General features: G+C 38.6%; 1 protein-coding gene across 3 annotated transcripts; it reads left to right on the top strand.

Moving 5' to 3' along the window:
* Positions 1–1,823: 1,823 nt before the first annotated feature.
* On the top strand, positions 1,824–12,081 carry LOC106933836 (von Willebrand factor A domain-containing protein 5A-like). 3 transcript variants are annotated; one of them, XM_015013337.2, is made up of 20 exons: positions 1,825–2,116; positions 2,370–2,422; positions 3,056–3,258; positions 3,344–3,566; positions 4,669–4,950; positions 5,840–6,012; positions 6,097–6,185; positions 6,634–6,778; positions 7,150–7,229; positions 7,339–7,453; positions 8,042–8,200; positions 8,293–8,429; positions 8,576–8,787; positions 8,973–9,035; positions 9,202–9,255; positions 9,539–9,568; positions 10,312–10,356; positions 10,556–10,695; positions 10,824–10,947; positions 11,054–12,081. In XM_015013337.2, the coding sequence occupies exons 2-20, from the start codon at positions 2,380–2,382 to the stop codon at positions 11,131–11,133; spliced, it is 2,397 nt and encodes a 798-aa protein (XP_014868823.2). In that variant the 5' UTR covers positions 1,825–2,116; positions 2,370–2,379; the 3' UTR covers positions 11,134–12,081. The 3 variants fall into 3 exon arrangements, with proteins under 3 accessions (XP_014868825.2, XP_014868823.2, XP_014868826.2); XM_015013340.2 differs by having other exon boundaries at positions 1,826–2,116; positions 3,207–3,258; XM_015013339.2 differs by lacking the exon at positions 11,054–12,081 and having other exon boundaries at positions 1,824–2,116; positions 10,821–10,947.
* Positions 12,082–25,765: the final 13,684 nt, after the last annotated feature.

Genomic DNA, 25,765 nt, shown 5'->3' with positions numbered 1-25,765 from the left:
CTGAGAAGAAACAAGTGAATCAATTAGATTAAAAAGAGAACATGACTGAGGAACAAACATAAAATTTGTTATTTCAGTTTGTTTTCTAACAGATAAGTGGTTCCTTCCTGTCAGTGACCAGACCACAGCAGTTCACCATCGTGCCTGTGGGAAATAAACGAAGAGGCGTGTAATGCTGGGAACAGTAGGAGGATGTTTCTGGGAAATTACGGTTATTCCAGTGATTCTTGAGAATAGGGACAAAATGGGTTTAAATTTACCCCATTTTTTTTTTTTTTTATTATTCCTCAAGCTTATGCATACAAATATGACAAATAATGTTTTGGAAATGTAAAGATGCTAAGGTGCAGGCTCCGAGTTGCAACATTTTTTTGAAAATTACATTTTTATTGGACTTGACCCAGAACTTTGTCATCACCATCTGACAGAAATAAATATAAAATAATTATTTAATTACCCTATTAGTGATATTTTTACTCGATTTTACAGACAAATGCTTCTCAAGAAGCAAAAGAAATATTTAAAACAAAAAACAACAAAAAGTCCATCTGACGGAGTTGACACAGAACTGAAGGTGGTGACAAACTAGTGAGTAAAATGAAATACTTGATACATATGAAGTAATGCAATTTACATACATTAAAATGAATTAACTGCACATTTAAGTGACATTTGTCAACACCATCACTGAAAGAGTCACAAAAACTCTGATGGAGTTGACATCTGATTTATATTATGTTATTCTGAAGGAGTCCATATTGTAGCTCATCAGGTCCATGAAATCTTTACAATATACCAAAATTAAGCTTTTATTTCATCAAAGTTTTGTAAATTGTCAGTTATGGTGTTGACAGCAACTTAGGAATAAAACAGTTGTTGGGTGCGTTTGGATTCGGTATGAGAATGAACTGAGTGGGTGGAGCTTATCAGATCGCGGTTAGTTTATGAAGGTACAACTTTTTCGCTGTTCTCATGTAATTTTTTCTTATACTCCCCCTTTATCATAGGGGCAACGGTATCTGATGGGTGAAATATGGCCGTATTTGATGCCTATAATATGGCGAAATATAGGCATCACATACCGTTCCCATAGGTTAAACGGAGCTGTGTGAAGCTGACACCCCACCCACAAAAAAATCCAGCAAATAGTCTGAATGGTTAGTGGATCCGTTTGTACCGTTAAAATTTTCGTTTGTGCAGTTTTGGTTTCTGAGATACTAAAAATAATTTCTTAGGTCATCCAGAGTTCACCATCCCCCCATCTTGCTCCAAAACAAAGTTGGTGGCGGCGACGTAACAGCGGGAAAAAGAAAAAAATGTTGATGTCTGGAGCAAAATTGGGGCGGCTGGTGACGTCATCGGCCAAAATTATAACTTTTGATATCTCATAAGGAAAGCTGCACAAACGATAGTTTTAACGGCACAAACCTGCACAAACGGAGCACTAACGAACTTAGCCCCCTTTGGTTTGTTTTGGCGCAAAATGGGGGAACGGTGACGTCATCGGTCAAAATTATAACTTTTAATTTCTCGAAAACGAAAGCTGCACAAACGAAAATTTTAACGGCACAAACCTGCACAAACGGAGCACTAACCATTCAGACTATTTGCTGGATTTTTTGACGTGGATGGGGTGTCAGCTTCACACAGCTGGGAAAGCTTATCTGATGGGTAATATTGAGCATCGTGCTTTCTCAGTGCTCATCACGTGCACGAGCGTATTTTTCCGCGTGGTCGGGGCGGGGCGGAGCGGCAAGAAGACGCAGGGGGATCCGTATCAGATGGGGCCTCAAGGACCGACTTTGGACACCTAAATTATCAATTTAAAAATTTAAATATATTAGAATAGTTTCATTTTAATACATTCATGTAAAAGTCGAGTTTATTGGTAAAAATTAGAAATAACCCATTTATTGTGGAACTGAACCGGGGAAATAGCACCGCCCCCTTCTCCAATCCCATGTATTAAAACGAGCGCTCCCAACAGGAGGGACTGTGACGCTGAGCGAGACTTGAGTAAGTAACAGACACTGAAAACATGAAGGATTGACAAGAAAACTTCCTTCGGAAGAGCTTCCTGGTCCTGTCTCCTGAATACAGGCACGTTGTTGTAAAGGTATTTGTGTTTTGGATTAACTATAGCAGCCCAGGCTGTGTAGCGTTATCTTTTAAAATGTAAAAGACAGATTTTCAGCGTCCAAACCCGACCGCTGAGCCCTTCTGATTTAAAGGTTCAAAAGATTAATAGTTGTAACACTGTAAACCATCAGTTATGTTAGCCTATCAATCGGTTACAATGTTTAAATCTCGAAGTTTGTTTGTGTTTATTTTTAATTTTCCAATAAATTGTTTCCGTCTCACAAACTCAGTTCAGGAAGGATGTCCAACCTATTTTGTCTGCTGACCCCTGAAAAAGATTCAGGTAATGTGCAAAAGTTTTATTTGTAGTTTTTTTTTTTATTATTATTATTTTTAGACATTTTTCTGTTTAGGTGCAACTGGGTGGCTGTAGTCTTATAAACTAAATTTAGAAGCAATACAATTCTTATCTTATTATACCATGATGCAAATCATAATATTAAGCCTGACTTCACAGATAGTTTGAAATAATGTTTCAGTGTGTTTTGTCATCCATCCATTTTCCTTCACCCTTGTCCCTCAGTGGGGTCGGGAGGGGTGCTGGTGCCTATCTCCAGCTCAGGTTCCGGGCGAGAGGCGGGGTACACCCTGGACAGGTCGCCAGTCTGTCGCAGGGCAACACAGAGACACACAGGACAAACAACCATGCACACACACACACCTAGGGGCAATTTGGAAAGGCCAATTAACCTGACAGTCATGTTTTTGGACTGTGGGAGGAAACTGGAGAACCTGGAGAAAACCCACGCATGCACAGGGAGAACATGCAAACTCCATGCAGAAAGACTGGGGCTGGGAATTGAACCCAGAACCTTCTTGCTGCAAGGCGACAGCTCTACCAACTGCGCCACTGTGCAGCCCCATTTGACATCCAAAAGATCTTTATTATTGCAACAATCAGATCTTTCTTTCTCAGTTCCTCTGAAGAGCATTGATGCTCAGCTGGAGGTGAAGGACCATGTAGCTACTCTGGTCTCCACTCTTAACTTCGAGAACAAGGAGGACAAACCTCTGGAGACCGTGTTTGTCTTCCCTCTGCCTGGAGATGCTGCTGTGTGTCATTTCAGTGCTCAGATTGGAGAAACACACATTGTAGCTGAGGTGATGGACAGACAGCAGGTGAGCTGGACTCAAATGTCCTCTCTATAAAGGAGCTAAATCACAGTGAAGTGGACATTGTCGACATGTTTCTTGTGGACTGCAGGCTCGGCAGGTGTATGATGACGCTTTGAGCTCCGGTCAGAAGGTATTCGTATTGGAGGAGAGTGACGAGAGTCCAGATATCTTCTCTCTGACCGTGGGCAGTCTGCCTCCAGGAGAGAGCGCCTCCATCAGGCTGGAGTACGTCACTGAGCTGGCTGTGCAGGCCGATGATGGGCTGAGGTTCTGTCTGCCTGTTGTTCCCAACCCTCGATACCAACCACGGGGTAGGAAAACAGTCAGAAACCAACTTGATAATACTTAGCAAAATACTTAAAAATGCCAAACTTCACACAGTTGCTCCTACCATCCACTGTGGAAGAAAATGTTGGATAATGAGCTTTATTTTAGGAATAAATGGCTCTTTTTTCATCATGGTGTATATTCTAACACATTACTGGAGTTCTGAATGAACAAACACAGAAAATCCTGAAGTGTTTCTGGGAGTTTCTACCTTTATCTAAGTTTGGGGCCATACAGTGGTTGAAATTTCCACGGTGTGTAATGTTCAGCTTTATTACACAACACAAGGTAGTCATTTCCTGTTATTGCAGAATAGCTCCAAGCAAATGTCGCAAGTATGAAATATTTGCAGAATACAGTGTCAGCAAACTGAGCCAAGTTACTTATGGCGATTCTTTCTTCTGTCCAAGAAAGACAAACAGTTGAAAGAAGAAGTTTACATACACTGAAGAAAAAAAGCCACATGCACCTTTTTTCACTGCCTGAAGTTACATCCAACCAAACTGCTCTTGCTTTAGGTTAGCTAGAATTACCAAAAGTATTTCTATTTGCCAAATGCCACAATAATGAGATGAATGATATGTAGGTGATTTATTTATTTTTTATTAATGTCTTTCAGAATCAGAAGTTAATATACAGGATGCCTGCTATTTCTTTAAACGGTCAGAAGAAGACCAAGTGATGAAGTCATTGCTTTGGAAACCCTGGGTTAATTGGAGGTACAACCGTGGCTGTATTTTTATCAGTGTCTGTGAATTTCTGGTTTCATCGGTACAGTATTTGAAGGATAGTGCTGGTTTAGGTTGTAGAAGCCATGAGGTTCTCTGTAATGTAGCATGCAAAGTATGCCAACTCTCTCATTGAAACTTATATCCTGTTTAATTTTACAAACTGCAACGACCTGGTGATAAAAGTGTGCATTTCTTCAAACTATTTTCTTCAAAGATTAAAATGTTTTGCAGCTGAATTGTACAGGATAAATGTTACATTAAAGGTGGATAAAGTTCTGAAATTACTCTTCAAAATTGACAGGGGTGCTAATGCTATTAAAACGCACTGTCTGTCTGTTCTGTCTCGTGTTTCCAGGTAGTGAAGGTCCCAGTGTCCAGGTGACCTCAGTTCCAGCCTCTCTGGTGCCCTACAGTCTGTCATTTTCTGCCAGAGTGTCCTCTCCTCATCCAGTCTCTAAAATAGAGTCTAGTTGTCCTCTGGAGCCTCTTCAGTACCTCAACGCTGATCAAACTCAGGCCACGGTGAAGTTGGCTACAGGACACAAGTTTGACAGAGACGTTGAACTACTCATTTACTACAAAGACGCCCACCGGCCCTCTGCTGTGGTGGAGGCAGGACAGGTCTCTGCCAAACCTGGTGGGTAGAGATTGTTCATGATTTGTTTGTAAGATTAGGAGATGTTTCATCTCTTTTAAACCAGCTTAGAAGTATTGTAAAAGGTTTACAGCCGCCTGTGTTTGTAATTATCGCTCTGAAGCACAAGTATGAGGAACACTTTTTATGCAGTATGTATTAGAGAGAATTTTCAGGGTTGGCATTGCTGTTTGAAGGTCCACTACGATGTCAATTATCTGTCTCTCCTGGTCAAGTGAAGGAGCAAGCATGAACAATGCCACTACCATGACCCATGTCTCTAGCTAATTGTGTTTCTGTTACAGTTTGTCAGATAAAAAAAAAATCTTAATATGAAGCCGTCATTCTGGAATCTCAAATTGAGTTTTAAAGAGGGTGTGTTAGCATGGATAATTCCTAAAAAAAAATAGTATTTTATACAGATCATGGATAAATGTCATAATATAATGTGTTGTACCAGATTTTAATGATGAGCTAATTCACATCTGCAGATTCTATCAAAAAAACTGGTTTAAGAAAACAAATTGAGAGTCAAAAAGTAGCAAGGTTAATTCCCACTTCTAGTTTTAGTGATTACACAGATTTATTAAAATCAAACATTACAAACAGAAATGAAGGGAAAAAAACTATAATAAAAAAAAGAACAATTGTGCAACTGTGAACTTACATGTCGGAGTGAGAAAACAATCCAAGCTAGCTAATGTCAGAGGCTTAACAATTAGGCACAACGTCATCCATTATTGATATTGTGACTGTGAAAACTAAATATGATGGTGCTTTTCAAACTAAATGCTTACTTTGTCCATGTTGTTGACTAGCTCTATAAAATCACAGGAGGTGTTGGAATGAATAGCAAAGTCATGATGGTACCTGGCATTCACATTTGTTTCAGGCACTCTGATGGGTGATCCAGCGGTAATGGTGAGCTTGTATCCTGAATTTCCTGAATCTGTGACGTCTAATTTCACCTCCTGTGGAGAGTTTGTGTTCTTACTGGATCGATCAGGGAGCATGGATTTCCCGACATATTGTGGAAGTCGCCAGAGTCGCATAGCCAGTGCCAAGGTCATCTTTTAGAAGAAACATTTTTATGATTTATGGCCCTCCAGTCATATCGTGGCATTTACGTTCTTTTCTTTTTCCTTGAAGGATACTCTGATGCTCCTGTTGAAGAGTTTACCCATGGGCTGCTATTTTAATATTTACGGTTTTGGAGATAGTTACGAACAAGTCTTCCCGTAAGTTTGGACAGTGCATACAGCGCTACTGCTATTGATTCCCCTGCTAAACATTCGCCAAAAGCCTTAAGATTAAAAAATAAAAATGTATATGGTGGAAAAATCTCCACTTTAATTCAACTAAATGTGTTTAGTTAGGAGAAACTCTTATTTTAATTAACAGTTGACACATTTATTGACATTTCTGCAGTTAATACTTTTCACGACCTGCATTTACTGTACCAGTAGGACTTTGTATTCTTTGGATATATATGTTTAATTTTCATTTTTAAGTGTGTGTGATATTGCACACATACTGGAACTGCAGTTAGATTATTTTATTTTGAGGCTTTTTACACCTCTTTACCAGGACCAGTATATGAAGAAACAGTTTAATATGGACATTTGTAGATTTTCCGATTGAACATATCTACAGACTTGCAGTAAGTGTGCACCGTTTCTCCAACAGTAAAAGTGCAAAGTACAACCAGAAAAACCTTAAACGGGCTGTGAAAAAAGTTGAGGAGATGGGCGCAGATCTGGGAGGATCGGAGATCCTGGAGCCTCTGCGACAAATTTACAGACAGCCCTGCATTCCTAAACATCCCAGACAAGTAATGCACAAACACACATGGCAGCAAGCTGACGCTAGCAGGGAATTTTAACCATAGCGCAGTTCTCACTTACTGCAGGGGCATCAACTCTTTAAAGTATTCAAGAAATGTCTGAATGAACTGCAGACATGTTGTAGAAAATTCTGTTGTCTTTTAAAGTATTGTTATTGCTTAATCTCTCTTCTTATTAAATTGCCTCTCTGATGCTAAAGCAGATCACTTTAAATCAGTAAAAACAGCAGAGTATTCATCAGCTGATCAAGCTGAAAATTTCCCAGTTCCAGGATTCCTGCATCGTGTCTAAAGTTTTTCATCTGAAAACATCTTTTTTCTTCAGGTTATAATTTTAAATCGTTTCTCCTTATTTTTAGCTCTTCATCTTTACTGATGGTGAGGTGAATTACACAAAAGCTGTTCTGGATGAGGTGAAGGAACACTCTGAATTTCACAGGTAAACGCCACTGCAATACAATATCGCAGTACCAGTCAAATTTTTCTGTATTGTAAAATGTGGCAAATTTTACAAATGTGTAGAAAGCATTTATGCTTATTTCCTCTAGGTGTTTCTCTTTTGGGATTGGAGAAGGTGCCAGCTCTGAACTTATCAATGGGATGGCCAGAGAGGGAGGCGGACATGCTCAGTTCATTGTAGGGAAAGAAAGGATGCAACCAAAAGTGAGGCATAACTTGGAAATATTCTCATGTTTTATTTTTTTTGCATTAAGAATCATTTGATTTTATTTAGGTAGTTGTGTTTTTCTTTATTTAGGCAACTTCAGTGCATTAACAAATGCAGAACACTAAAAATGCAAATGGAAGATAGAATAAAAAAATAACAAACTCAGAACAATACGGGGCAAATTACTGGCATCGGCTCAAATAATAAATTGGAGGCAATCATTAGTTGCCTCCAATTACTGATCATTTTCTGGAAACAACTTCAGTTTTAATCTGAAAGTCTGCGTTTAGTTCCACAAGTCAGGAGACTCGCATGGTGACTTTGAATGTTTTTTTTCCAGAAAAGTCACACAGTTCAACCCAGATATTTACACACGCTGCAAAAAAGACAAACGATATTCAAAAAATAAACTTAAGGTCTGAAAATCTATTGAAATGTTTAAAGTCTGTTATTTTGTTTCACAAGAAACTTAATGTGACACCATAAGAGCCTTTCTGTTAACCTGAATTTATTTGTCAAAATGATAATCTCTCGCCATTCATGTTCACAGTTTAGCTATTGACACATTTAAAATTTGTCCTCAGGTGATGCAGTCCCTGAGATTCGCCTTGCAGCCGCTCGTCACTGACATTTCATTGTCGTGGGATTTACCCGAGGGTGTCTCTGTCACCACTCTGTCTCTACCACTTACAGCACTTTTCCAGGGTCAGAGGTCACTGATTTTTGCTCAGCTCACCGGAGAGGCAAGGAGCAACACAGTTCTGGGATTGACGACAAATGTGCTTTTTGTTTTCTAATCAAAGTAACACATGGATTTTCTGTTGTGCGTTCTCAGTGTTCTGAAGCAGCCGATGGCTGTTTGACAGTGAGGTTTGCCACAGCGGGTCATCCATGTCAGAACCAGCTGCACTTCTCTCTACAGCCTGCATGTGATCTAGACTTTGACCAGAAAGAAGATATGCCATTCGCTCGGTAGTGTATTAACAACTCTAGTGGTAAAATGTTATGTTTAACAAATAATGGTTGCTTTTAAATTTAAACGTAGACATAAAAATACACATTTATTTCCCCTCTTAAGGGGAAATATTTTATTTTTTATTTGTTTTGTTTCCCTGCAGCTCCTCAATCCACAGGCTGGCTGCTCGTACTCTCATTCGCTCCCTGGAGCAGGAGCAGAGGGAGCACGGGAAGCCGGAAGAAATGGAGAAGGTGGTGGACCTCAGCGTCCAGTCTGGAGTCAGCAGCATCTTCACCGCCTTCATTGCCGTCAACAAAAGCAATGGGGAGCCTGTTCAAGGTCCGCTGATCTACAGGGAGAATCCTACATACAGTGAGTGGCTACATGGGGCTCAATCTGAAATGAGACATTTTTTTAAATTGTTACATGTTGTGTGTTGAGTACATCATTTTGATCAGAGATCCTTTTGTTGGTACTTCCTGTTTCATGGCTGGAATGTAATGTTTTGGGGTTTTTTTATCTAATGATGTGTAACTCTTTACTGTTTTCTGGTACAGTGCCAGTGCTTCGTGGCGGTTTGATTGATCTGATGTTTGATAATTCATGGGGTGAAAAAAACAGTAAGTTTTAACCTTGTTTTGACATTTTAACCTTTTTTTTTAAAAGGGATCAAACCAAATATTGTGTGTCTGACAGTCTGGGAATGTTAAAGAAATGTTTTTTTTTTTGTTGTTTTTTTAATTTGATAAAACACGATGACTTTGAAATAATTTCTTCTTTCTTTAGTTTTCAGACGCATTTGCTCGTCTATCAGAAAAAGAACATCAGCTAGTAAGTTCGGTAAGTAACACGGCCTGACATTTCTTCCTGTATATGGGGGATGGCCTGTATGTATTGTAACATTTTGACCTGCAGAGGGCACTATTGGATAAGTATCTGGCCTGTTGGACATTGGCTGTATTAGTTACTATACAGTTTCACCTTGCTAATTTAATTCCCTTAGTCAGTTTGCATGTTACAGCAGATTGTTTCACCAAATGTGTTATTATCTTTATATACATATTTTTTTTTATTTACAAATTCTGATTAAAGTAATTTTTTTTTATCTATTTCTTATCTTCAGGAAAAGCTTGGAAAAACAATCTGTTTTCAGGTAAGCAACATATTTTTGACTCAAGAAACATACAGATATCAGATGTTTATTTAACATAGTAGCCAGTACTGAGAAGGTTTCTTAAACGGAAAATAAAAGTTTGATCAGAACCGGTCTTTCTAAAGCCAAAAGTTTAGATGTTCCTAAATGCGTTGGTGGTTGTTTTTTTTTGTTGTTGTTGTTTTTTTTTTTATACAGTTTTCTTCTGTGCGGTGAATAAATTGTTGAACTCTATTTTTGGAATAATGCTTAGACTCCTTGCAATAACCAAAATTTGGTTCAAAAATAATATATATTCAACATGTGGATTTATTTGTTAGTTTGTGCTTGCTAGTATTTATCTCACTAAATGCATGAAGTAATCACCTGAAAGGCTCGTATAAATGTTCAAAGACGTTGCCACATTCCCCTTATTTGGTGCACAAAAATGAGTAAAAAAACCATGAAATAACTGCTTCTCTTTTTCTGCATAAGCTCAAACTGAAAAAACCTAGAAAAATCAACCCCTTAATTTAGGCAACTATCTATTGAGAGCGGAGGTAAAAAGTCCCTCAATAACAAGTAACTGGGTTTTGACAATGACAACAAAGATGGACATGGGCTCAGTATGTTTTTCAACCATGCATTGTAAGCTTACGTGTATTGTAAAAATGATCTCATATTTGTTTTAAGTTTAAATTTAGTAAAACAGATTAAAAATCAACAAAGCGATTATATACATTTTTTCTTCTTTTTACCAAAAGCTTCCAGCTCCAAGAAGAACCAAAGTGAATCTATTGAAAATAGAGGTAAGAAAACAAGATGTTTTTGTTTGTTTGATGTTATAAATGCAATTTGCATTTACGATTTTAATTCTATACCAGCAAGCAGCAGGATGGATGTGTCCTTTTAACAGCAGTCTCTGTAATCGCATTTTCATTTTAAGGTGCTGCACTTTTTATTTCAACTTTTGATATTCTCTTCAAAAACGTCTTTTTGCGATAAAAGGAGACTGTGAGCCAGCCAGAGATCCGCTGCTGGAGCTCGTTTCGCTGCAGGATGCCTCTGGCTGCTGGCTGCTTGATCCATGTTTGGCTGCTGCTCTTGGAAAAAGCATAGAGGAGTTGGTAAAAACAAGGCCTTCATCGGTGGGTTGGCGTCGCGTAAAAGACGAGCTGTATTTGAGCAGCAAAATGAAGCATGACATTTTACAGCATAAGCACAAGGAAAATAAAATAAAATGAACTTAAACAACCTTTTCTTTTCTTTTAAGTAGGCCAAAAGGAAAGTGTGGGGCACCATTTTGGCTCTAATTTGGCTTCATGGACATCAAAAAGATGTGAAGGTCGAATGGGAACTTCTTGCTATGAAGGCTGCCTCGTGGCTCAGAGCTGAGAAAGGTAACCGCTGTCCCTAAACATAAACACCAGATTTAATTTCCTTCTCGGCACACCTGCACTGATGTTTAACCTTATTGAAACGCCAACTTATGTTTTCTTTCCTCAGCTGTTGGCGTGACGGTGTGTGTGGAAGCTGGGAATGTCCTGTTGGGTTGTAATGTGACGACTGACGCTCTGGGACTCTGAGGTTGCTGTATCATTTGTTCCAATGAAGGGAACACCTGTGATTCTGCTACAGAAACAAACTCGCTCCATCACCAGATACCTGAATACCTCCAACCTCCACAGTTGCGTAGTCCCTTAAAGTTGTTTATATTAAATGACGATTCAAAAACTCCACCAGTAACTAAGCTTAAGTTCTTTGCTTTCCTTCCCCTCTCAACTTTTCCTGCACAATCAGCCGGATTTCGAGTCATGCGTCTGAGGTCGCAGTCGGGTCATCCGACTCCAGTCGTTCAGATCTCAACTTGCTTTTGTCATCTCTGTTGTCCCTGGAGAGCTCCGTCCCTCGGCCCCTCCTCTTCATCACTTGCATCATCCCCGCTGACAATAGTTCATAAATTTAACACCTGTTTTCATGATTTTGCACCCTGTTCTACCAATCTAGGAAATCTAACTCCATTCTTCCAACATCATTTTCTATCCAAACCAAGTGAAATCTTGGTTCACTTCAAGACTTAATGACGATAAAACTGAAATTCTCCTCGTCTGTACGAAATCTAAATGATCTCTCTCACCATTAACAACTCTTACATGTTCCTCTCCTCTCATCTTAAGAGTCAGGGTGTCATCCTTGACAGCACATTATCTTTCCAGTCTCATGTTAATAATCTTGCATATTTCCATCTCTGTAACATAAATTGCCTGCGCACTTCCCTTTCCCCTGATGCTGCATCAGATGCAAAGAACAAAACAACTGACATAGTCATTGCATTAGCAACGATTATCCAAAGGTTTTCTAGTAATTTGCAGCTCTAGATCAACTATGTCCATTTTTATGCATTTGCTGTCTTGGTTTACCTCTATGGGCGCCTTTAATTATTCTGTGGCTGCACTGATTGATTTCATTGGTCTGTATTTTCAATGTAGTTGGAACAAAAAATAAAGAGAACCTACACTTCTTGGGAAAAAAAATATTGCTTATTAGCAATGAGAAATTCTGTCTCTAAAAATTTTTCTTCAAAGCAGGTCTGTCTGTCACGTATTATTATTTCTAAAGTGTGCAGTGACTCCTAAAATCAGAAGCAACATGTCGCAGCATCTGAGATTGCTTTCTTTGTACTTTCTCTCAGATTTCTTTTCTTTGAAAAGTCGACTTTGAACTATATTTGCATACAATGGAAAACAAGAGACAGGAACATCTGAAACACGTTTTACTGACATAAACCAGAGTCCAACCTCCCCTCTGTTTGGGGTTTCAGACGACACAAGCAGATACTGAGTGACGAGAGTAATGAAGGTTTGGCTGCAGCATACACAGCACCTGATGTCAAAATGAGAGAAATTCCTTTTTATTATTAGTTTTGCACCTTCTTACTTGAACTTGGACAAGATCAATAATCAATTATAAATTTAAGTCAAGATGATGAATGATTAAGACAAAGAGATAGACACAACCAAATGATGATTATATCTTGATCTTGATTACAAAGATATCATCATCATAATAATTGTTAATACTATTAAATCAACCTCACAACTGAGCAATAGTTGGACTCTGTAGAGAAAAGAAGACACAACGGAGCCTGCTGGAGCGTACTTCCTCCTACACAAGGTCATTGCTGCAGAATCTGAGAAACATATTTCTTAAAGAACAGAAAAAACAAGAAAGCTTTATATTTCACAAGTTGAAATGCAGCACACTTAAATTATGTAAATTTGGTGTCATGCTGCTTTGGCAGAGGAGGTGTATTAGGAAGGCAAAATTTGCTGTTGGGAAGTACGTTTAGTGTCACTCTTTGTCTTTATCTTTACAGCAGTCCACTGTTATAATAAATTGTATCAAAGGTGCAGATTGTAAACTGTAAAGGATGGAAGAGGATAAAGCAGAGGAAACGTGCATACTAATACAGAGCTCTAATGCAAAATATTAACATGCATCAGCCGTTACTACGTTTTATTCTGAATCAGAATCGAAGACAATTTCCTGCATTTTAAATGGCTGATCTTTACAGAAGTATGGGCTCACCCATGGTGCCATTAATTCAAGAAACTGCAGTTTTATATGATTTATTCCTCTTCTCAGGTTTACATTGAATGGTCTGAAAAATGAAAACATCCAGTAAGCAGCAGTTGTGTGATTGAAAATGTTGTATTGATATTGGAAAAGAATGTGAAGACTAGTTCAAGATGCTTGAAAGGCAACAGAAACTAAAATTACAAATGTTACTTCCTCCAATGAGCATTGATCCCAGTATTTCAAATTCAACTAGTAAGGTGAGAAATGGGCAGTGCTGCTGTAATAGTGTGGGGGATGTTTTCTTCAGACACTTTTAGAGACATTAGTATCAACCAATGTTTTAAATTCTTCAGACTACCTGTGTTGGGTTTTTTTTTTGCTCACAGTTTCCATCCCTTTATGAACACAGTGACCATCTTCTGATGACTACTTCCAGCAGGATAATGCACCATCGTGTCAGAAAGCTCAAAACATGTCAAACTGGTTCCTCGAGCAGAATAGTTCACTTCATTCCAATGACTTCCACAGTAACCACATTTCAATCCAACAGGGAATTTCTGAGACACTTTGGAACTGGAGATTCATATCAAGGAAGAGAAACTAACTGGTAAATGTGAAGTAACGGACGCCATGCAATGAAGACTCAGGAAGTTGCGAAGGCAAAAGGAAATCAAAGACGGCACTTGCAGGGTTTGATGTTTTGATTATGTCAAGAAAAACTATCTACATGAAAGAAGGGCCTATAAATAATTGGGCATATAGGCTATGGCAGGTGCCGTCAGCTTGCCCTGACTAGGCTTCTGACACATCACTTGTTCATAAGACAGATTTGGGCCTATGGGGGAGACTTGTTACTATGGTAAACACCATGCAGCAGTGATACCAGCTGTCACAATCCAACACCTGCCAACACTCCTGTGGTTTGGATCATAAAAATAGTTCTTCAATCTGTACAAGTAATGTATGGTTTGGGTATTCTCCTTTCTTTCATGCAAGTCCTTTTTATTATTATCTCTATTCAGAGAAGTTTGAGTTCATGTCCTCTGCAAACGTTGGATCTGGAACATTATTGACTGAAAACAAAACAAATGATTTCACTGTTCAGCAACATGGTGTTCTGTGTGTTAACTGCTCTCTGTCTGCATAAATGGTACCATACTGGCTCCAAATGGTCACTGCAGCTAATTTTATCTGAAACCTTTAGCAGAACTCAAGCCAGCACTTTTTAAACTGGTTTCCAAGACAACGCCAACCAGTTGGACCAATTAGAACAAAGGAGACCTAAGAATTAAGCTGTGTGGAAATCAGGGGAGGGGGAAGCATTCTCAAAATTAATTCAACAAATAAAAAAAAAAGTGTGCTTTGGACAAAGAATGACTAACACCATGTGAGTATTCACCTGCTCTGCTTTTCTCTATTAATTAAGAAAGATTTCATTAAACCAGCTATCCGCTCTTGCTTTTTCTCTCTCAGTCAGACTTCTCTGTCCATGCGTTTTGCTAAAGCTGCAGGCAAAAAAACAGAATCAATAAGAAACAGTTTAAAGGGGCTGATGTATTTTTTTCTGTTTAGGACCATTAATGGAAAGCTGTAGCCTCTGAGCTCCACATCAGTCACATACCAACCACATGCATGTGTATGTGCAGCTGAACTGATAGTTTTTGTATTGCAAAAGGGAATCCACTTTATTGAATAAAACACAACCATTATCCCATGGTGTTAGCTGCTTGAGAGTGTGTGCCACTGACCCTGTGTGTTAGATATCAGAGTCACTGACCTTTAGAGTTAAACCCTTTCAGCACAATCTTCTGAGGTTAAAGCAGTGAATTCACCAATCCTGAAGACAGTCGCATCATGTTCACTGTGTATAGTTTTAGTATTTTCAGAATATTTGATGTTTATTTACCTTTAAAACATGCTAAGCACATAAAAAAAAACTTTGTAACTCCCATTGCATAAAACACATGCTATAAAATACTTACCATGCCTTAAATTGTATCTATACTCCTTCAACATCTCTAAATGTATCTAAATGTATGTTGCATTTTACTGGTATTTGGTGTTACAGACCATCACACAGTAGTGCAGATTTATGAAAAATAGAAAACCGCATGGTTTTAAGCTTTTGTTTTCCTTTTTTTCCACAATTATGAATCTGAAAAATGTGGAACAGGTTGAGAGAGTGGTGTAGTGGTGAGATATTTTTTTTCGTGCAACCAGCCACCTGCAGCACTTAAAAGCATAAACAAGACCCAGAAAATAAAAATAAAGCAAATGTAAAAAACAGAATTCAACTTTGAAGCATTGTTTGGCCAACAACAGGAGGTTAGTATCTCACACTTTGAACACAGTCACAAACCTACCAAAACAATAGAACATGCTGTGACTGTTGTCATTCAGTTCAATACTGGATGACAGCCAGCTAAAGGCTGGGAAAAAACTTGAAAGCGGGGCAACAGATTACTGCCCATTAGGACAATAATTGAAAACTTTGAGCCACAGTACAATGACATGTTTCATATCAAAGCGTACCGATGTGCTAGATAGAATGCCAGTCAAAGTCCGGATTTAAATGCAGTGATAAAACTTGACAGTCACAGCCACCCCCCATATACTCGGACTCAGTTTGAGCTGTTTTACAAAGGAAAAATGACTAAAACCTCTGTCTTTAGATGTGAAGAGCTCAGAGGAACATACTCTGAAAGACTAGCAGGGGAAATCATAGTAGAGGGATGTTTTACAAAGTACTAAGTATTTAAAAACAACACTGGTGTTTTCCATCCACTCGTCTGTACGTATAAGAGAAAGCGGGGATATGTTATTAGATTGGATCTTTTTTAAGTTTCACACCAACAATCTGAAAACTAAGAGCATTAAAGTGTAATAGCTTTGTGGAAATTAACGTTTTAAGCTATTTTTTTTTTCTTAGGACTGAAGGTGAACCTACCACTAAACTTTAGCTTAGACTCGTGTAATAAATAATGGCACCAATTGAATCTGTTTCATGTTTTGATAGATTAACATTAAATCTAAGAACCTGGTTCAGACCACAATAACACATTGAAACACTGGAATTGATGGAGCCTGTGCTTTGTTTTTGCCATGTCTGCACATTAACATATAAAGAGGCTAATGTGATGTTTTTGTCTCTGTCAGACAACGATGCATCTTGTCACAGGTTGTGATATTTAAACTTTTCAGTGCCCTTATCTCTTCCTCCCTCTTTGTCCTTATTTATTTCCTTGTCCACCAACTCTGTTTTGCTCATTTATTTTGTCCTTTTCTGCCTTTGCCTAAAACATAACCTGCCCTTTTCTTTTCTCCCAACTTCAGTTTTTTTTCCCTCTGTTTTTCATCATTTGGCCTTAAAAGGCTTTAAAGGAGTTAGGCGTAGCCCTCTCCATGGTAACACTGTCTCCAATTCTTTCACACACACACACGCACGCACACGCACGCACACGCACACACACACACACACACACACACACAAACACACGCACACGCACACACACACACACACACACACACACACATTTTCTCACTGTCTCTCATCTCATGATGCTGCCCTACCCTGGGCTTCATTGCTGTACCCACCCCCTATATGTGCTCCGTTTCCCCTCACTCTCTCTCCCTCTCTCTTCTTGTTTCCCACAGATATACACACTCACCATCTCTTTCTCCTTTTTTCTGCTCTTCTGCTGATGCTGCAGCATCCACTGACTGCGAGATGTTCAGTCCAGCTTCTAAAGGATCCGCAGGGGACTCAAGGTAAAGCTTTCACACTTGTTTCCTCTGGAATAGAAACGAAGCGAAGATGTTAATGTTGATTTTTTTAATTTTTTTTTATTTTTTGGTGCTGTTGTTGGCTGGTGACCACAGCTCAGAGGAAGCCAAGTGACTGATTGAAAGTGTGTGTGCGTGCATGTGTGTGTGTGTGCTGACTAGAGTGACAACTCTCCAGCTGGAGAGGTAGGCTTTTGTTGAAATAGTTGCAGGTTTTCTCTCCCACGTGTGCTCTGAATCTTTGCATGGTCAAGATTGAATGAAAAATGAACTTAATTTTATTTTAATTTTAGTGAAAAAAAAAAAAAATCCTCCAAAACATCTACCTGTGGATTATCAGTGTGTGTTTTGAGTGTGTGTGGACATGTGTAAGAGTGTGTGTGCAAATGGTTAGAAGTAAAAGCCACCGGAGTGCAAATTATCCTGCCCGTTGTGCTGCAATAGTGCTGCAATGTCTTATTACAATGCTCTGGTGGTTTATGACATGGTGTGGGGATGGTGAGGTGGGGGCATGTAGTTACGGCTTTTTGCTCATGTGTGTATGCGCGTGCGTGTGTGTGTGGGAGTGGGTGGGCGTTTGAGATCAGGGATTCTTAATATTTTAACAAATCAACCCCAAAACATAACATCAATATTTTGACAAAATCACATTCAAACGCAAGAGAAAAACGTGACATGTTTGCATGCTGGTGTGTTTTTACAGGAGCATGATTTTCCAGTTGGGCTGCCTCTTTCATGTTAATTTGCACATACAGCACACTGCGGATGTGCACAAATGTGTGAGTTTCCCCCTGAGGAAATGCAGTCTTCACTGGATACTGTGCCTTGGGACAAACACTGATAGATGCTGCTGGTAGTATTCCATTGATGCAATGTGAGGCTCATAACAGCAGACATTAAACGTCCTTCAAGACATCTGGTGTGAGCTGAAGTCCTGGGAGTTAATTGTTTTCATTAGAGCTGACGGTTTTGTGTTACGTCCTCTTGTAATCTCTTCAGTAGAGAGTTTTTAACAGCACTGTAATTGTCTTCACTTCATTTAGCATCGTCCACTCACACAGAACCACCTTAAAGGAAAATGAAATGACAGAAGTCGGAACCGATTAGTTGTTTGTCTTAATAAACACATAAAGTCTAAAGATTACAGTGGAACAAAAATAGCAAATACATTGTACACTGGAAATGAAAACAGACTGGAGAAGCAAAAATGTAAAGAAGAAGCATAGTTCAATACATATTCATATAAATAAAATGTAGAATGAAGTGCAATTTTTCAAAGGGTGGAAAATAGGACCCTATGAATTTCTTTGCAACCCCCAGTAAAAATGTGGAAAAACTTGAACTTACTGTTTCCTGAGGGAAGAAATATTATGTAACACAAAGAAACGCTTCAAGATAGAAAAGGCAATATGGCCCTTGGGTAAAACAGTCAAAACCTGATTTTTTTTTTAGATTAAAAAATGACTTTAACTATCTGACACTAAAACGACCGGAATGTTTTCTTTTCCACATCATAAATACCAGAGGATTGAAAGAGATTATGTTTTACGTTTTTCTTTTCTTTAAATACACAAGTTTGTAAGCTTATTAGAAATGCACATTTCAATTAGGTCATTTATTTAAGAATATAGTTTACAACTTTACTTCAAAACTGTATTGTTGTATTATGTCATATAAATCTAATATTAGTTCAAATAGTTGTACACAGAGATGCTACTGAAAAGATAAATGAAACAGAAAAGGTTTTAGGTCACACCTGCACCTCCTTCCTCATCTCTTTGCTTATATTTCTTCCTCTGTGGATTTTTGCACCATCAGTTCTTCTCTGAGCAAACTGGTTTGAAATATTTGTAAGCAGTAGCAGAGTGGGAAGTTGAGAACATATATTAATTACCATTTTCTTTAATTACCATTTACTAAAAGTCAGCTCAAACTGCCTAACAATGCATTTTTCTCTCCTCCTCAAACACAGAAGAACATTTTTTTTATATTTTAAGCTTTTATTCAGTGCAGTCAGGAGAGTATAAAACTTCAGTATGAATGTCTCTTGGTTTAGTTTTTGCAAATCTTTTACAAGATAAATGATAAAGAAGAATCTTTTGTTCTTGTCATCAGATCTAAACCCAAGCAGAGCTCCCAGTTTCAGACGAGGACTGGTTTTACCCCAAACCTCCTTAAATGCACAACCTAAAATGTTTTTAATGAGCTTTTTTTCCCCTTTTTTTTAACATAATTAAATGGATATTTGGTTAAAAAATTAATAATAATAAAAAAGATGTTTTTAAAAACTGCACATCATTTAAAAAAGAGTTAAGATTGTTTTTGTCACACTGTAAAATAGTGACAAAAACACTATTATGAGGGGAAGACCTCATAATGAGGTTCAAAAGGAAAGGCAACTCGGTTTTATTCAGAGGAAGAGATAGTGTTCTGTGTGAAGAAAGGATGAATTTTTCATTTCGATTTCCCTAATCTCAAAAAGCACCAGATGGTAAAGAAATAGCAAAATAAATAAACTGAACTCAGTTATATACTTTCCTAAAGTAATAAAATAAAATCCATATTTTGATTTGAATATTTTTCTTTAGTTTTCTCCAGGACACAACTTTCTTTAAATCACCGGTGGTTTTGTTAATCCTTCCTTTGCCACAAAGAGTTTTCTTTCCTAGTCCTCCTCCTCAGCTAACCTGAGAGGTTTTCTACAGCAGGAATGAAATGTTTACTAAAGATTGTTGTTGATCCAGTGATGACCCATTTTCAGTGTGGACCTTTGAAACATGTTCATCTTTATTTGAAATGCCAAAAGTTTTCTTCTTTTTTTATTATTATTATTATTGTTCATAAGCTCATCCGAACAAATCAATCATTCCCAGTTAAAGTCCAAGTAAAGTTGAACAAAATGCACATTTTTAGGTTGTTGTGGTATGACAAGAATTGCTTTATTCTGGCATCCCTCCCAAACAACCAGTTGAAATAGGGAAAGTGTGTAATGGTTGCTATGGAGATTTGGTGACACCCCCCCAAGATGTCTATTTTTTTTTTTTTTTTTTTTGCTAAAACTGTCTAACAAGAAGCTTTGGAGATGTTTTTACTTTCTCCCTTCTCGTCCTGCTCAACCCTAGAGGCCAGTGACTAAAAGAAACGGGTCTCTGTCACATCACTCCAGGGAAATGGAAACCCATGGATTAATAATTTCATAATTTCTCCCTGTCTGCATTACAAATTCTTTTTGTTTTTACAAGACGCTAAATGTGTTCCTGATAAGATTTTCTGATTATATGAGCAGAAATGTTATTTGAAATCCAACCACCTGTTTCAGTTTACTTCACTGGAAATGTAATTTAGGGAAGACAGGATGCACTAGAAATTATACAGTCTGTCACCGTTTTGCTTCAGCACAAAGACAGCTTGTCAATACGCTTATACTGCTGTTAAAAAAAATGTCCTGAGCTCAGGCAGCAGCCTTGAAGTGCAGCCTGAGACTGCTGACTTTGGAGTTTTAATTTAGACATCAAAGCACCTTAATCATCACATCAACCAAAAGAGGCAAAAAAAAAAGAGACACTTGACACAGCAGGCCCAGACTATAAGGGCTTGACAAATTATCGTTCTGCAGAGCCAAGTGGATGACTAGTTCTGTCAGCATCAAGGTGTCCTTTTTGCTGTTCACTCCTGCGTGGACAGATAGTGGCTAATCTGCAGCGTTCAGGCTGAATGAAGTCAGGGTTTGTCACATTGACTTAATTGCCTGTTCACAGATGTTGGAATTCAACTAATGTCAAGATATGTTCCTCATTTCCCCTTCTCTGCTTGCCATTATTATTCTCGTTCATAATCTCACCTTTATTTTTTTGTTCCAACTCTGTTTCATTTGTCCAACTGCACTGCAAAGAATTGCCTTCTACACCAAACGGCTATTCTCCTTCCTTACTTATCGTGATTTATCCGCATCCTTTGACTCTAATTTAGAATCTAATAAGCTCAATTCCTATTCCTGCACCAACTTCTGTAAGGAAATCAATGCAAACTCTGATACAGTGACAAATGAGTCCCCCGCTGCAGAGGGGGATTCGCTTGAAACCACCGCAGCGTGTGTTTGGATTTGTGTGTTTTCCATTAAGTGGAAAATGAAATGCTGGGGAGGAAATTGCCCTGTTCTCAGGGTGAACCTGATTAAACAATTTTTCTCTGGACTGAATGCTTGCATGTCCCCAACAGTTGATGTTTCTCATCCAGAGTTTGTGTCACAGCGTTTTTGTGTGTTGGTCTTCAAAGCAAGCGTGTAAATTAACTGGATGTTTGACTCTGATCAATGTATCCTGGAAGAGTACAAACTGGTGCATAGGGGGGATGGAGGCAGCTGTGGAAGCCGTGGGTGGAGCAGGGTGTGTGTGTGTGTGTGGGGGTGTGTGGGCGTGTGTGTGTGTGTGTGTGTGTGTGTGTGTGTGTATGTGTGTGTGCGCATGCATCAGTTAGAGCGTGTTAATTTTAGTGAGCAAATTTGAGCGTGATTATATGAAAACATGAATGTGCTCACACATCAGAATGAGTGAGTGAAAGCATTTTGTGTGCACAAAATTTTTGGTTGTCTGTTGTTGCACCTATGGATATACACTCATTTCTGTGCGTGTGTGTGCGCGTGCGTGTGTGTGTGTGTTTGAGAGAGAGAGAGAGAGAGAGAGAGAGAGAAAGAGAGAGAGAGAGAAAAAGAAATCTAGAAGAGTGGGCGTTGGGTGGGCTCACTGCTGTCACTTCCATTAAAATCCACCAACAGAGAGAATAACTTTAGGGGCAGACGTAGGGAAATAAAAATAGATTGGAAGGTTTAGACAGCACTGGGAACAAGATGACAGAAGAAATATAAGGTACCAAGAAGGGAGGAAAGGTCAGTTCCGAAGCGTTCTTCCTGATGATTGAGAAATGAGCTCCACGCCTCACATCTGCACTAGGTCACACTACAGATTTTTATTTTTAAAGGGAAATGTTACAACCTCATTTTTCTTCTACCTCACAACTGTGCATTGACTAACACATTGAATTTTGACATTGTAGCATGACCAAATGTAGAAAAATTAAAGTAGTTGGACATTTTTGCATGGCTCTGTATGGTGAGAATGATTTTTGATGGTATTTGCACAATTTCAAATAAAATATCTTTGTTTTGTTGATTTATTTGCTTTTATGTGACATCCTGTCGTTTATGTCCCCCATTCTGAATTGTGGGTCCATCCTGTTGACTATATTAGTCCTAAACACTTGGGAAACTGATTGTTACAGGCTATGCCTCATAGGTAAAAAAGAGAGAATAAAGTTCATATTGCAGGCTAGCGTAAGGCTGGAAATCGCTACATAGCAAAAACATTTCAGCACAAAAAATAGAACAAGGGAATGTTATTTTATAAGAACAGCAGTTCAGCAGCTGAGGGAAAAGAGGCTGTTTAAGGGTCTGGCTGTTTTGGCACCAAGATGATTTCTTATGAACGCATAAGAGATTGAATCAATAGTTTTTCTGTTCATGTGTGCTGGATCTTTATGCCACTGACACTGATTGGTGGATTGCATGATAAGTAATGCCAGGACACTTCTGGGTAAAATATGTGGCATTCGTTCGGCTGTCAGGTTCGCTCCCTCTGTGCTGCTTATCTGTGTGCGTCCCCCGTTGGTGTCGTGATCAATGGTGATGGATGTTGATGAGACAGGAGCCATTAAGGCAAAGCATCAGCTCCGACTTTATTTCAGCGGCCCTATTGGAAAACCTCATATAGCCGAGTAACGCATTAGAAACACAGAAGGGAGAGGCAGAGGGAGGCAAAGGAGCGATAAATGAAGGCAGAACAAAACACTCTCTCTCTCATCTTTGGAAGTTTATGTCACCCTGCGGGACTCAGTCTAATGGTTAAATGCATTACAACGTGGTGAGAGGAGAAAGGGAATACTTGGGGAGACATTGAGAAAGGGGCGGGTGGAGAAGTAATAAACATTTCAACATCACGTCTAGGATGGAGTCTCATGGCCACTGGTGACAGAAAGTTATTAAGGAGGTGGGAGAGGAATAAAAGCAAAATAAGACAAACGGGAGAAAGAGGAAGCTGAGACGGCGCATGAATTTATGAAGACAAAATATATTAGATTACTGGGCCTGTGGTGGATTTACTTTACATACATAATACCCCCGTGCAGACTTGGTAAAGGTCATGAGCTGTTTGCTCATTACATAAATATCCTCCTAAAAAGTCTTTCAGTCCATTATATATTTACATGTGTCCCGTTAATGATCGATGAGTTTCCCCACCGTTTGCAGTGTAACAACTGTGAGAAAAATATCGATGCCAGAAGTGTGGTTAATGGTGCAGCAGCTCCAATCTAGTTCACAGCTTCCCATTCTGTGTTAAAGTCATTATTCTTTTTTAAGGAGTAAAAAAACTGAACTGGATCATTCTACACTAAATAGAAAGTCTTTAAAACACCGACTGAGGATCATGAAACCTTTTTCCAACTTCAAAGATCATGTAAAAAGAAGAGGCTATTCTGGCCTCTGGACTAATCATTGGTCACAGATTCTAAAATCACATATATTTACGAAACCATTCACTGGCCATTCGGACATATTCGATGTTATTATGTACCAGAAGTCAGACATATTAGATTGAAAAAGTTTTCTTAACACTATCTGAGAGAAAAAAAAAAGAAAGAAATGACAAGCTCTGAAAGTTACTTCATGTTATAAATATTGTTTTATCCATTTGTAATTTGGCTCAATTTTTATGTCTATAGGTGATGGAAAGAAGAAGCTTTCTTAAAGTGCATACATTTTTAATGCTTTTTTGCTGCAGTCTGTTTCAGCATAAAACAGATTTATATAAAGTTCTGATAAAATTGTACTACTTAACAGACTCAAGTAAATTATGTACATGCTGACACTTAAAGAATTATGAAAAATGATATTTTTGTGTGCCTTTGAGATCCGGTGTTTAAATATTACCTTTATTTTTCTGTGTCACAATTTATTTCTCACTTTTCTCCACCACCTACAATCACACCTGTACTAGAGCAAGTCAGCACAGAGTAGAGATTAATAAAAGCCATTTGTTCAGAAATACTTTTTTTTCCTGACATCTCACACTCATCACGTTTATTTCTGAATCACAAAGGACACAGCAAACCCATTAAACCAGCCCTTGGCTGTGCATCATTAAACTTCAAACAAAGTGCACCATGCAGACATGATACCAGTCAGTGTGTTATTCCGCCTGAACGTTGTGAAAAATCAAACCTCATTGGCTTCTTGCAAAGACACTGATCACACAGAGCAGTGTTGGCATCAGTGTGTCCTTCTAACAAGCTCTTAGCAGAGCAGCAGCCTGCACAGTGACCTGAAGACATTGCCCAACTGGTTGATGTGACGTCACTCAGCCCACTTACCGACACTTGTGGTCACGGAAAATGTGGCGTTTGTTTTGGTGTGAATGCATGTTTCCCATTTGAGGACAAAGTGAAGAGATATGATGAGTATTCGGTAACACTTTATTTGAAGGGGGTTGAATAAGACTGACATGACACTGTCATAAACATGACATAACACCTGTCATGAACATGAATAAGCCTTCATGAATATTTATGACTGTTGTCATAAAGTGTCATTCGGTTAATTATGACACTTTTAATACAAAGTTGACATTATTCAAAATGTCTTTGTCATGACAACTTGACATTAACCAATAAATCATTATTGATATAAATTTGTTATAAAGTATTACTGATTGCACTTTAAAAATCGGGTAACTTTATATTATTAAAGGTAAAGTTTAAGCAGTAATGATTTCTTGATTAGTGACTGTGTAGGTCTTATGTTAAACAAGAGTCAGTCCCTCATGATCAATCCTCACCAGTATGTTGTTGTATTTCTTTTTATCTTGAGTTCTTGTTCTTATTCTGCTTTCATCAAACATAACACTCGTCTCGACTTACTGGCATTCACAGACGCTGACTGCAGACTCGAGGTTTGTACATGTCTGCAATTCACTATAGTCTTTCTTCACTGAAAGACTATAGCGATTTTGAATGAATGCATGTAAAGACTGAGCACAGCTAACACGCATTGAATTGGTTATATTGGAATATTTCTAAAGTTGCAAAGAGAAAACCATCTGGTAATTTATGTCGACGGTGCAGCAGTGATGACTGGCAAAAAACATGGAGTTGCATCATGGAATAAATCTATCAATGCAAGCATTGTGGCTTGTAGCTAGCTTCCAAAGACATGAAAAATCTATGATGGAATCAAATCTTGAACACAACTCCCGCTGCGGTGTGATCTAGAGCTTTGCAATCAAGTTTGGTCAGCTTTGCTGAAATCTGATCGATGGACATGACGCACAACTATGTCACACTCAGATGCCATGGCTGTCTCAGGAGAGCGTTTTGGAGTGACTTTCTCAGCAGCACAAATAAAATGCCTGAATTCATGACAGAAGAAAAATCAATATTGCACACTGTTTCATTGACTCAAAATGTGTTTCCAGCTTGGCATATTTTGCAAACATTTTCAACATACTGATCAGCCTCAACCTCTCAATCCAAGGTCTTCTGTCTTTTTTATGTCAGAGACAAAATCACTGCTTTTATGAAGAAAACAGACCAATAGAGATGAAGGATGCAAGATGGGATAACATACATGTACAAAGGAAGGTACAAAGGAACCCAACGTCCCTGTTTGAGCACTTTAGCTCTTACTTCTCTGATGTCAACACTGATGCCTGGGATTGGGTGCATGACACCCAATTCACCAGCTGTAGCAGAAAATGGTAAGACAGAAGAACAGCTCTTGGTGTTATTCTGTAACTTAGCACTGAGGAC

This window comes from Poecilia mexicana, unplaced genomic scaffold (assembly GCF_051168715.1).
Source record: "Poecilia mexicana isolate PSO_F unplaced genomic scaffold, ASM5116871v1 scaffold_13, whole genome shotgun sequence".
NCBI lineage: Eukaryota > Metazoa > Chordata > Actinopteri > Cyprinodontiformes > Poeciliidae > Poecilia > Poecilia mexicana.
Note: the sequence above shows the minus strand (reverse complement) of the source record. Positions and strands in the feature narration are given on the sequence as shown.